Source organism: Prionailurus viverrinus, chromosome C2 (genome assembly GCF_022837055.1).
Source record: "Prionailurus viverrinus isolate Anna chromosome C2, UM_Priviv_1.0, whole genome shotgun sequence".
Classification (NCBI taxonomy): domain Eukaryota; kingdom Metazoa; phylum Chordata; class Mammalia; order Carnivora; family Felidae; genus Prionailurus; species Prionailurus viverrinus.
This window is the reverse complement of record NC_062569.1, coordinates 1,709,948-1,723,465: the sequence shown is the minus strand read 5'-3', so window position 1 is coordinate 1,723,465 and position 13,518 is coordinate 1,709,948. Positions and strand designations below refer to the sequence as shown.

The following is a 13,518-nucleotide window of genomic DNA, read 5'->3' as shown; positions in this document are numbered from 1 at the left end:
TCTCTCCTTAAAAACAAAACCAAAAAACCCCAAATCGAAAAATTCCCTTAAATGTCTCCCTTGAAAAATGGCATCTGAAAAATGAATACACTCAAGATACACTAATTCACAGGAAACAGCAATAGATCCCATTTTAAAACCATTTTGGAAAAGGCAGCACATTCTTCTGTGTGTTGCAAGAGACGCCCCAGACCTGCAACCATGCTGCAGTCATGAATAAACATATTCCTCTGAAGTTCTAAGTATGTGTGTCCACATCAAGGGCACGAGGCATGCACATCAGATTGGAAATGGATTTACATTACCTCCAACCTTAGGGCCACCTGCTGAACCAGGCTTCCTTGCACTGTTGACAGGATTTCCGGATGTTTTAGGTGCAGGAACCTTGAAGGCTGAAGCAGCTGATGATGGCCTATTTCCATCCACCGATTCCTCATCATCAAAGCTTTTATCTGCACAAAGCATTAGAAAAATGTATTTTAAGAGAACTACGCCTTGCTCCATTTCCCACAAGACTTTCAAAAATCAAATAAAGCTGTAAATGAAATCATTACTTTGTAAGACAGAATACAAAATACAGCTCCTTTGCATAAGCATTTATATACTGGCCAACACTATACGAAATAGCCCAGTATTATTTACAATTTGACTGCAATATTATCATATTTCCTACCTACACACGAAGGCAAATCATAAAACCAGATATATTAACCCTGATAGCGAAAAGCATTTTTCATTTTCCTGCTACTCATGTAAGCATTTTCTGCCAGCTCCTCCCATAGTGTATCTTCCAGCACACCCTGCCTTATTCCTTACACCCAGCTTTTGCAACTTACAATCACAGATCCGTTTGCAAATCAGTCGCCTCATTCCTCTGAAAGCGCTGAATTTCCCTCACCCTAGGATGCTCCCAATGGTTCACATGGCCAAATACAGTAGATCTGGTACTAATCAAAGATTCTATCAAAAATAGACAGAAACAACCACAGAACCACCACTGAGGTTTGTGCCGGCATTTTTCTTTCTCTTCCCTGCCCTAGGTGCTGTAACAGCCAATCAGCTACAAGGTGACATCATCTTATGCCAGCTACTGCCAGATGAAAGGTAAAAATTCTCCATGTATTTAAAAAATGATCTATGCAGCTGCAATCCTTATTCTTTACCTAAATTTCAGAGGCTTTCAATACAAAGGTTTCTGAACCTAAATTTCCTTTCTATTTAATGCATAAGAAAATTTATACAAATACAACATAAGGTTTCGTGCAATATTCATTCTGCTGGGGTGCTTATTATTGCATCAGTAAAACATGGAATATCACAGTGCTCATTTCTGTGCATAATTAACCCTCTGATCTCACAATTCTGCTATTTATTTAGGCCACAGAAACCAAACTGAACAATCTGTTTTCATAAATGATTCTAAAATATTCTACCCAAAGCTCCTTTTAGAATACTTATTAATGACCACACCAGTATCATCTCCTTGTATAATGTGAACCGCGCCTCCCCCCCCCCCCCCACCCCAATCACACGCTGTATAAAGCATTTTACTTGTCTGCGAAGACGGTCTTCTCTAGGACCCTGCACAAACCAACCACGACAAACAAGATGGGCGAGGCAGAACAGCAGATTTACCACAGGCTTCAGATCAATAATGGGTCAGAATCTTTTCCTTTCAACTTGTTCCCCTCACCTATGCAAATACCCAAATCAACTAGAATGAAATCATTACTACAGAGGGATACTTCAACTATTAAATATATTTTAAAGAAAATACACCAGACAAGTGGTAAGACTGTTGAATTTATCTGGAAAAAAGAAAATCAAATAGACAAACCAATATAAAGCCACATTTCATTCCATCAAGTTTTTTTTTTAATAGCATAATTTGTAAGAAAAAACTAAACTGAAAATACTATCTTCAAGTTAAAAGATAGATATATTTTTTTCTTTTTTAGCATAACACTATTAGAGAGCCAGTCTGGATAAGTTAAAACCTGTGCTCTATACTGACTGCTCTGTAAAAAACACTAATATGATCCCCAAAAAACTTTATTTTACCACCACCACGTAAAAGAAAATGTAGCCAAAAGAGACAGAGGAGACACACAAGTCTATAGAAAGACAGGTACTAAAACACTGAGTAGCCAGAAGTTCCCATGGAAACAGTGTTCTGTTCCTACAAACACAAGAATCGAAGAGAGAGTAAATGTCTCTTACCACTTAAAAAAATTTTAACTCTTAATTTTCTCAAACTATTGGGAAATTAAATTTTAACTTAAAAAAAATTTTTTTTAATGTCTTATTTATTCTTGAGAGAGAGAAAGAGAGACAGAGCATGAGCGAGGGAGGGGCAGAGAGAGAGAGACGGACACAGAATCCGAAGCAGGTTCCAGGTTCTGAGCTGTCAGCACAGAGCCCAACGTGGGGCTCGAACTCACGAGCCATGAGATCATGACCTGAGCCGAAGTCAGACGCTCAACCAACTGAGCCACCCAGGCGTCCCTAAATTTTAACTTTTTTTAATCAAAAATAAGGTAGACAAAAGTATATAAATTGTAAGTCTGCAGTTCGGTGAATTTTCACAAAACAGACGTGCAGTGTAACCAGTCTCCAGACCAGGAGATCATTATCAGCATCCTATACACACCCTCACTAACCTCCCCGAAGTCATGATCACCTACCAACCTCCCGAAGTCATGATCACCTACCAACGCTAGTCTTGACTCACAGCCGCACTGTCAGCTCTACCCATTCTTGAGCCTTCTCTAGAAGGAATCATACGAGAAGCTAGCGTCTTTTCACTCAATACACTATTTGGGAGAATCATTTTCATTGCTTATAGTTTTCTAGGGTATAAACACACCACAATTTGGTAATATCCATTCTACTGTTGATGGACTTTTGAGTTGTTATCAGCTTGAGATGATTATGAAATAGCGCTCTTAAGAGGTAAGCAAATAAAGTTAAAGAGGCCTTGGGCTTTTAAGCATTGTGGGAGTAGTATACACATTTATTTTTTACTGAATAAGTCAAAGATGCACATTATAACTTCTAGGACAGTGGTACAGACCGGCAGCTGAGCATCACCTGGCAATTTCTTAAAAATGCAAATTCTCTGGCCCCAACTGAAATCTAATGAATCAGAAACTCTGGAGATGGGGGCCCTCCCAGTGACTATGATGCATGGTCAAGTTTAAGAACCAGGAGTTGGCAAACTTTTTCTATAAAGGGTTACATGGTAAATATTTTAGGCTTTGTAAACCATACATGAATCTCTCTGTGCGGCTACACAATACTTATGCTATTGTGGTGCCAAAGCAGTGATACATGATATGTAAACACATAGGTGTGGCTGCGTTTCAATAGAATTTTATGTACAACAGGAGGATGGCTGGATGTGGCCTGCAAGTGAGTTTGGCGATCCCTGCTAGGGTAACCACTAGAATAAGAGTAAATGTATACATAGATAAACTAATACAAGAAAAATTTAAGAATCTAAATAATTGAAAAGAAGCAGGAAAGGAGATTAAAAAAACCATTAAAACAAGTGGATGAAATAGAAAAAAAAGATAAAGTGGCAAAAATGAAACCAAATATATCAGGAACTACCTTAAAAATAAATGAACAATACTGCGTTTTTAAAAATAGGCTGCTTGTACAAGATACACTTTACAAAGCCACATAAAGGTTAAAGGTAAAATGACAGACTATGCCAAATACCAATCAACAGAAAGTTGATATAGCTACTCTAATTTCAAACAAGGCAGTTTGAAGAAGCATCACTAGAGGTAGAGACTTTTAGTAAGGATAAAGGGATCAATCCAAAAGGGGGAAAAAAAAAATCAGAACTCTAAATTTTTATGGACCCAGTAACATAGCTTCAAATACATAAAGCAAAAAAGGACGTATCTACAGAGGGGAATTTTTTTTTTTTTTTTACCACTTCCAAAAATGTTATACCTTTTCTTGACTGTAAGCTAAAAGAATTCATGAAATGAATCCATCATCACAAGTCCCCAAATTAAAAGTGTTTTGTAATTTACATGGAAATTATAAATATTCTACGCTTAAAAATATTTTCTTAACTGTAAATATTCAGACCAAACCAGTTCTATTTCTTCCTAGCACTTATCACCTCCAGAAACAATAGATGCTTTTAAGAGTGAACTAGAAGTTGGACTGGAAGTGGACAGAAATGTTGTCCTGTTTGTGCCATAACTCCATTACTCCTACTCCATTACTCCTACTTCACCCCTCTGCCCTTTCAGAGCTTATTCTCAACATAACGTCCTGAACTGAACAAAATCATACCACAGCACTGCTTGAAACCCTCTTGGGTCTCCATGAGGAGGTCTATCGGTATCAGTGCTCCAAAACCTGGGCGATCTTAGATACGACGTGGTTCTCTCCAACGTGATCCTACTCACTGCCCTCCAGCTTCTTCTCCAAACCAGCCCCACCGGTCTCCTTGCCAAGACTCATAGGAAGGCCTCTGCACTGGTTCCCTCTGCCTCGAATGCTCTTCCCTGCAGAGCCACCTTGTCTACTCACCTCCTTCAGATCTTTATTCTTCTATCGCCTTCTCAATGAGCTCTTCTCGGATCCTAAAATTATAAACTTGCCAACATCCTGACACTACCAATCTATCCCTACCTTCCTATTTTATTTCTCTCCTTAGCACTTACCATCTATATATTTTATTATCTGACTCCCTCCACTGAAATGTGTTATGATTAGAATAAGAAGTTGTCCATTTTGTCCACTGCTATAACTCCAAATGTGGAACAATGCTTAGAATGACCCTTCTCATAGTAGGAAGACCTTCAGTCTCCAGGTTATTGAAACACAATTCCGAAGGCAAACAACTATAAACACTGAATAGATATTTGAGAAAAAAATCTTCTTAACAACTAAGTATCTGACAAAATCATAAGAAATAAAGGACAAAACCAGTACATATGAATTTCTATTTTGAAGCCTTGGGGGCAAAGGAAATAGAATTTGAAAATCCACATAAAAAAGATACAGATTCTAATAGGAGACTCTTCCCATCAAAAGCTGGTTTACCAAATGACTATACTCTCAAGGTTAAAGTGAATGATAAGTAAGCCCTTATCTTCTTATAGTCTTTTATTCTGTTCCAATGACTCTCAAAGGAGAGCAATAGAGAAGTAAATCAAAAGGAGTACTTCATTAAGGTGAATCGCTTAGACTGTCAAGACTCTCCAGCCCTCAAACTTAGTTGGCTCACATTGGGAGCACTCCTACTCCCAAGCAACAGCCAAGGCAAATGCAAAATTTTCCTGGAATAAAGTCTCTGGCCTCACATTATGTGCACAAATAATTTTCGAAAGGTCACTTGGCATGGCAGGAAACAAGACACCATGAGCAAGAATAAGCAGAAATAGACAATAGGAACAGATCCACTAAAAATCCTAAAATTATCAAGCACAGCCCATAAAATGCCTATACTTGAAAGCTTTATTAGAAAAGCTTGAAAATAATTTCAGAGATCTTTTAGGAAGTTTAAAAAGTGACAGATTTTTAAAAGCAACCAAACAGAACTTCTAGAAATAAAAATACAATAACTGAAATTTAAACTCAGTGGGCAGGCATGACAGATTAGACACAGCTCAACTGAACTAGAAGATAAATCAAAAAGAAAAAATCACCTGGGCTACATATAGTAGGTGCTTTGCTATTTACTGAATAAATAAAAAAGGATGAACTACAGAAAGCATGATTACTTTGACACCTTTGCTCTCACTCCAAAAAGACACTGGTATAGTTTAGTGCCGAACATCATCAAGAGGAAGAATTTAGAAGTACTAGGAGATAAAAACTAATAAAGTAGCAGGTTGCAGTGGGTATGTGTAGGATTGAAATGGAAAATGAGAGAAAAAGAGTAGTGGTAAGAGCAGAAGAAAAAGATAGGGATAATAGATGGGGGGCGGGGGGAAGAAGAGATGATAATAGAATGAAGAAGGGGACGGAAGTGAGGAGATGGAAGGGTGGGGGTGAGGACAGGTAGGCAGAAATAAAAAGCAGCCCAAGCAGAATAAGGCTCTACCTTTTGTTGCCTTCATCTAACACCAGGGTGCTGTTCTCAGCAAGCACGGAGAGATTACAGGCCCACAATCCCTTAACTGCAATGCCTGAAAGCCAGGAAGTTCTAAAAGTCCAGCTTCAGCGCGTTGTTTTTTTTTAATTCCGGTATAGTTAACATACAGCGTTATATCAGTTTCAGGAGTACAGCATAGTGACCCAACCCTCCTATACGTTACTCAGCGCTTACCACGGCAAGTGCACTTTTAACACCCTGTACCTATTTCATCCTCCTCCTCCCCTCTGGTAACCGTCAGTTCGTTCTCCATACTTAAGAGTCTATTTCTCGGTCTGTCTCTGTTTTTTCTTTGTTCCTGTTTCTTCAATTCCTCACAGCACTGAAATCACATGGCATTTGTCTTTCTCTGACTTATGTCACTTAGCACTATACTCTCCAGATCCATCCATGCTGTTGCAAATGGCAAGAGTTCATTCTTTCTTATGGCTGAGTAATATCTCATTATGTATGCGTGTTTATACACACACACATACCCACATCTTCTTTATCCATTTATCTGTCATCGGACACTTGGCTGCTTCCATAATCTGGCTATCATAAATAACGCTGCTATAAACATAAGGGTGCGTGTATCTTTTTGAATTAGTGTTTTCATCTTCTTTGGGTAAATACCCAGCAGTGGAATTACTGGATCTATTTTTCATTTTTTCGAGGAACCAAAAATACTGTTTTCCACAGTGGCTGCACCAGCTTGCATTCCAATCAACAGTGCACGATGGCTTCTTTTTCTCCACTTCCTTGCCAATACCTGTTGTTTCTTGTGTTTTTGATTTTAACCATTTTGACAGGTATGAGGAGATATTTCATTGTGGTTTTGATTTCCATTTTCCTGATGAGGAGGTTGAGCATCTTTTCATGTATCTGTTGGCCATTTCGGTATTTTCTTTGGAGAAATGTCTGCTCACGTCTTCTGCCCATTTTTAATTAAATTATTTGTGTTTTTTTGGTGATGAGTTGTATTAGTTCTTTACATACTTCAGATACTAATCCTTTATCGGATATGTCTTTTGCAAATATATTCTCCCATTCTGTAGGTTGCCTTTTAGCTTTAGCTGTTTCCTTAGCTCTGCAGAAACCTCATTTTGGTGTAGTCCCAATAGTTTATTTTTGCTTTTGTTTTCCTCGCCTTAGGAAACATACTGAGAAAAAAGCTGCTATGGCCAATGTCAGAGAAATTACTGCCTGTGCTTTTCTGGGATTTTTATGGTTTCAGGTCTCACATTTAGGTCCTTATTCCATTCGAGTGGATTTTTGTGCATGGCATATGAAAGTGGTCCGGTTTCATTCTTTTGCATGTAGCTGTCTAGTTACCCCAACATCATTTGTTGGGGAGATGGTCTTTTTCCCACTGCATTTACTTGCCTCCTTCATCAAAAATTAACGGACTATATAATCATGGACTTCTGGTTTTTTGTTTTTGTTTTTTTTTTTGAGAGAGAGACGGAGACTGAGACAGAGAGCACGAGTGCAGGGGAGGGGCAGATGAAGAGGGAAAGAATCTTAAGCATGTTCCATGCCCAGTGCAGAGCCCAGTGCAGGGCTCAATTCTCATGACTGTGAGTGAGATCATGACCTGAGCCGAAATCAAGAGTCGGTGGGCTCTCTATTCTGTTCCACTCATTCATGCGTCTATTTCTGTACCAGTACCACAGTTTATATATCACTACAGCTTTGTAGTAGATCTTAAAATCCGAGACTGTGGTACCTCAAGTTCTGGTCTTCTTTTCCAAGACTGCTTTAGCTATTAAGGGTTTTTTGTGGTTCCATACCAATTTTAGGATGGTTTGTTCACCTCCTGTGAAAAATGCAATTGGTATTTTGATAGGGATTGCATTAAGTGTGTACATGGCTTTGGGTAGTATACATGTTTTAGTATCTGTTCTTCCAATCCACGAGCATGGACTATCTTTCCATTTGTGCCATCTTCACTTTCTTTCATCACTGTTCTATAGTTTTCACTGTACAGGCCTTTTGTCTTAGTTTATTCCTAGATACTTTATTATTTCTGGTGCAACTGTAAATGGGATTGTTTTCTTAATTTCTTTTCTTTCTGCTTCATTTTTAGTGTATGGAAATGCAACAGATTTCTGTACATTGATTTTGTATCCTGTGACCTTACTGAATTCACTGATCAGTTTTAGCAGTGTTATGGAGTCTTTCAGGTTTTCTATATCTAATATGATGTCATCTGCAAACAGTGAAGATGACTTTTTCCTTACCAGTCTGCATGCCTCTTACCTCTTTTTCTTGGACTGCCAGTACTATGTTGACTAAAAGTGGTGAGAGTGGACATCCTTGTCTTGTTCCAGAGTTTTGGGGGAAAGCTCTGTTTTTCACCACTGAAGACGATGTTAGGGGTGAGTTTTTCATATATGCCCTTTATTATATTGAGGTATGTTCCTTCTAAACCTACTTTGTCGAGAGTTTTATGAGAAATGGATGTTGCACTTTGTCAAATGCTTTTTCTGTGCCTATTGAAATGATCATATGGTTTTTGACCTCTTTCTTGTTGATGTGATGTACACATTGACTGATTTGTGAATACTGAACTACTCTTACATCCCAGGGATAAATGCCACTTGATCATGTGAATGATTTTTAATTTACTGCTGAATCTGATTTGCTAACATTTTGTTGAGGATTTTTGCATCTATGTTAATCAGAGATGTTGGCCTGTAGTTCTCTTTTTTTGTAGGTCCTTATCTGGGTTTTAGTATCAGGGTAATGCTGGCCTCTTAGAACAGATTTGGAAGCTTTCCTTCCTCTTCTATTTTTTTGGAATAGTTGGAGAAGAATAGGTTATCAACTCTTCTTTAAATTGTTTTTTCTTTTTAAATTCATTTGGTAGCAAAATCTAAGCTGATCTGAACTCAGTTTATGGCACAACACGTGAACTGACATGAAGCTATTTTTTTGTCTTTATTTTACTCATTGTGAATTTGCATATACTTAACTGCAAAAATATTAATATGCTTGACTACGAGGTACAGCCCAGGACACAGCTGGAGTTTTTGTATGATACAATGGTTTATGATCGTTGCTTTTCTAAAATCTGACATATGCAGAATTCCAAAACATAGCTGGTCCCCAACGTTTCAGATAAGAAATTGTAAATTTATATTACCATTATCAGATTCCTTCCTTTTTTTTCTTTTTACCTTCTAAGGAAAGCCATGTATTCAAATGGCTATTCAAACTTTCCACTTCACTTTTATGGGTGCATGTATTCCAACACCTGAAATTTCTGCCTCTGAATTCATTTAAAGGATGAAAAACTGCTCCATCCTTGCATGACAAACAGAAGATCAAGCCAAAATTGTATACCGTATCTCCTTTAAAAAAATTCACTTTGTGTGGCTTTTCTTCAGTAAACCAACCAGTTCAGAAAAAACCCACAATGCCACCATTTTCATGCACAAATACAGTGTTTCATATTAGTTTCTTATACCAAAGTTCCTCTTTTCTCTTGAAGCTATATCCTTCCTTATTCTAATTAAAACAATGAGCAGGAAGACTTTGGATTCCTGAATAGTCTTACCCTCTTACCTATCTAACAATGACCATGGTCATATTGAACAGCTAAATTAGTAACTGAGATTAGGAAACAATAATCACTATAAGATGGTACTACAGGTTTCTCAAACTCAAACATGTTTAATCATTTGCATTCCCCATTGTGCTTTTTTAAAATTTATTTTTTACATTTATTTATTTTTGAGAAACAGAGTGAGACAAAGCGTGAGCGGGGGAGGGGCAGAGAGAGAGAAGGAGACACAGAATCCGAAGCAGGCTCCAGGCTGAGGTGTCAGCACAGAGCCCGACGCGGGGCTCGAACCCACAAGCTGGGAGACCATGACCTGAGCTGAAGTCGGTCGCTCAACGGACCAAGCCACCCAGGTGCCCCCCCCCCCCATTGTGCTTTTACAATAGAATACTTTCCTTGGCTTTCCTCTGACCTCACAGGTCCCGCTAGCTCCGTCTCTTCCTCCTTTATCCAATCACTAAATGTTGAGTATCTTCCTTCTCTCCAGCTTACACACTTTCTAAATGCCTTCATCCATTCTCAATAGTTTAAAACACCTTCTACATGCTGACAACCCTGAGCTATTTGTCTCTAGCCTATACCATCTCTGAATACCAGACTTAGATATTCAGCTGCCCTACTAAACATCTCCCCCATGGATATCTCAAAGGCATCTCTAACTTGACATATATACCTTAACACCAACACCATCTCCAAACCTGTTGTCCTGAAGTCTACTTCTATCCCAGTAAATGAAATCACCATCTACTTAGCTGCTCAAGCTCACAATACAGGAGCCCCATTCCGAGTTCTCTGCCTTCCTTTATCAAGAGTTCTTGTACATAACTCCAAGTTATATCTCAAATTCACCTATTTCTCTTTGTTTCTGCTGCCCCTCCTAATCTAAGACCAGACCAGTATCATCTCTGCCTATACTGCTGCAACAACTTCTTAACTGGTTTGCCTGATTCCATTCTTAACTTTCCAAACCCCAAAGTAAACAATAAGATCATCTAAAAATGTAATTTGGACCGGTGGCTGCTGAAACTGTTAAGTGAAAGGCTGGTGGGGAACTTTTTAAGAATAGATCAGGCTGATAACACCTAAACCCACTGTTGTATATTAGTATCACACACACAAAAAGACAATCGGGCACTGCATAGCTTCTGACAAAATACACAACACCATCTATAAAAATATGTGTCCAGTGGCACCTGGGTGGCTCAGTCAGTTAAGCATCTGACTTCGGCTCAGGTTATGATCTCACCCGTGGTTCATGAGCTTGAGCCCTGCATCGGGTGAGCTCCAGCCCTGCACCGGGTAAGTCCAACCCAAATTGGATGAACCACGCTCTCACGCTCGCTCACTCGCTCTCTCTCCCCCTCTACCCTTTCCCTCTCTGCCCTTCATGGGATTCTCTCTCTCTCTCTCTGCCACTCACTCATGTCCCCGCCCCCCCCAAGATGTGTCAACCCCCCACAAAAAAATCAAACAAAAAAATTAGACTTGATTCTGATCAAACCATTAGCAGAATTTTCAATTTTTAGGAAATAAAGGGGCTATAAAAACCTTAAAAAACCGTAACATAAAACCAACATGGCAACGTAATCATCAAAATCTGGCAGGTGGGAAAACTTTACTTGATAGATGTTTTCTTGTTCAACAAAAAAGTGGCAAGAGAAGAAAAAGTGAGACAACTGCTGTAGATGAATAGAGCCTTAAGTGATATATCAACCAATTACAATGGTGAACCTTGTTTGAATCCATATTCAAACTGTAAAAAGATATTTAGGAAGCAACTGAGTAAAATCTGAACACTGAATATTTGACACTAAGGGTTAACTTTTTAGATGTGAAAATTGGTTGTCAATGAAGTATTTCCCGGTAACAAACAAAACCTGTCTTTTCTAAAGTACTCTAATTGTCTTTTAAAAAGACACGTTACTGTGTGTGTGTGTGTGTGTGTGTGTGTGTGTGTGTGTGCGTGCGTGTATGCATGCATGTCCACACACATACCCCAGGCCAGCATGAGAGGTAAGGCTAGGGGATGATAGGAGGGATACAGATGAATAAAGATTGGTTATGTATTGGTAATTTCTTGAAGCAGGATAGTAGGCGGCAATGGAGGTTTGGCACAACGTTCTCTATTTTTAGGCATGTTTGAAATATTTCCTTAAAAGAACTATGGTAATTTGAATCACTTTGCTCTCTTGTTTAAAAGCCTGTGATGGGACCCTAATAAAATTATAAGCACCATCATAAGACCACAGAAAATGAGGCAGGGCAAAGTATGTGAAATCAGCACCCGAAAGAGAGCAACAAATTCTTATAAAATGCAAATTAAAAGATAGAAAGTTTTTGAAGAATAAAACCACAGTAAAGCTGCAACTCATAATTCTCAGAAGCAGACTGAAACAGCAATGAGAACTCATCTAACCCACCTTGTAGAATGACAGGAGTGACAATCTCTAAGCCAGAAAATACAGGAATGATTTGCAAGGAACCACTGAAAATCTATGAAATGATTTCATCATTTAGCTCTTCCCACGCCCAACTCAGAAGGCTCAATATTTTATATGTAAGTGTGCATGTTCACCCACGCACGTGTGTGCCTACGTGCACATGTGCGCGTGTGCACACACACACACACACACACACACACACACCTGTAAAAATGGAACCACCAGAAAAGGGGAAAAGGTTTAGCCATATTAACTTTTATTTATTAAAATTAAAATTTAATAGAAGGATTAGATGAGAAAGTCAAGGAGAACTCCTAGAATACAAAGTAAAAGAGAAAGCCATAAAACTTAATAGAGGAGACAAAATAAAGGGCAGTGAATCAACACAGGAGGTTCGACATATATCTGACGGGTTGACAATTCCATAAGGAGAGACTAAAGCTAATGAAGGGGAGAAACTTACCAAAAGAAAATAATACAAGATTTCTCATAGTTAAAGAAAATGACTAGTCTTCATAAGTAAAAATAATCAAATAGTAAACGTTTAAAATATATTCAATTTAAACTAAAACAGAAACTTTCAGTAAAATGACTAGAAATTAAAACTCCAAGTGCTTCAAAATAAAACGGCCAAATTTTAATATTCACATAATAATGCTGTTTTCAGCAGCACAGTTAATTTTAAATTGTTAACAATTTTATTTATAAAAAATAAAGTCCATCTTATATAAAGTTGAAAAGAAACGAAATTTGATAAAGTCTCTTAGAATTTCTAGGTAGGCATTAACTCACTAGTTAAAAAGCCTACTTGAAGTCTTACACCCTTTTCTTTAAAGAAGCCCATAAAAACTTTAAGACCTTTGATAGTTCAATGAAGGGGCAAACACAATTTAAACCATCACTCGTTATTAATAAAATTAAAAACAACATATTTCATGATAATCATAATATCAAATATATAATAAATGAGGCTCAAATTAAGGCATATTTATACCCGTTATAAAAACCATGTTGGGTAAATTTCCATGAGCACTTCAGTTGGTCATATTAGCTCTCGAGAACATCAACTATACATTCTTTTTATTTATTTATTTTTTTTAACGTTTATTTTTGAGACAGAGAGAGACAAAGCATGAACGGGGGAGGGTCAGAGAGAGGGAGACACAGAATCTGAAACAGGCTCCAGGCTCTGAGCTGTCAGCACAGAGCCCGACACGGGGCTCGAACTCATGGACCGCGAGATCATGACCTGAGCCGAAGTCAGCCGCTTAACCGACTGAGCCACCCAGGCGCCCCTCAACTATACATTCTACATGTACAAAAAAAAAAAAAAAAAAAAAGATGTAAGCCTTTTCTTGAAGATTCGGGTTCATTAGCAACATCATGCTGGAGGATATGCTGCTACT

The 13,518-nt window shown here is 38.3% G+C and overlaps 1 protein-coding gene across 9 annotated transcripts in view; it reads right to left on the bottom strand.

The window, feature by feature from the left end:
- CLASP2 (cytoplasmic linker associated protein 2) overlaps positions 1-13,518 on the bottom strand; it is a 182,124-nt gene that overhangs the window by 123,337 nt on the left and 45,269 nt on the right. For all 9 annotated transcript variants that reach the window (XM_047874374.1, XM_047874379.1, XM_047874377.1 and 6 more), the window contains one exon: positions 306-452. In XM_047874374.1, coding sequence (XP_047730330.1) covers positions 306-452 — 147 coding nt within the window. The remainder of the gene's footprint in view (positions 1-305; positions 453-13,518) is intronic.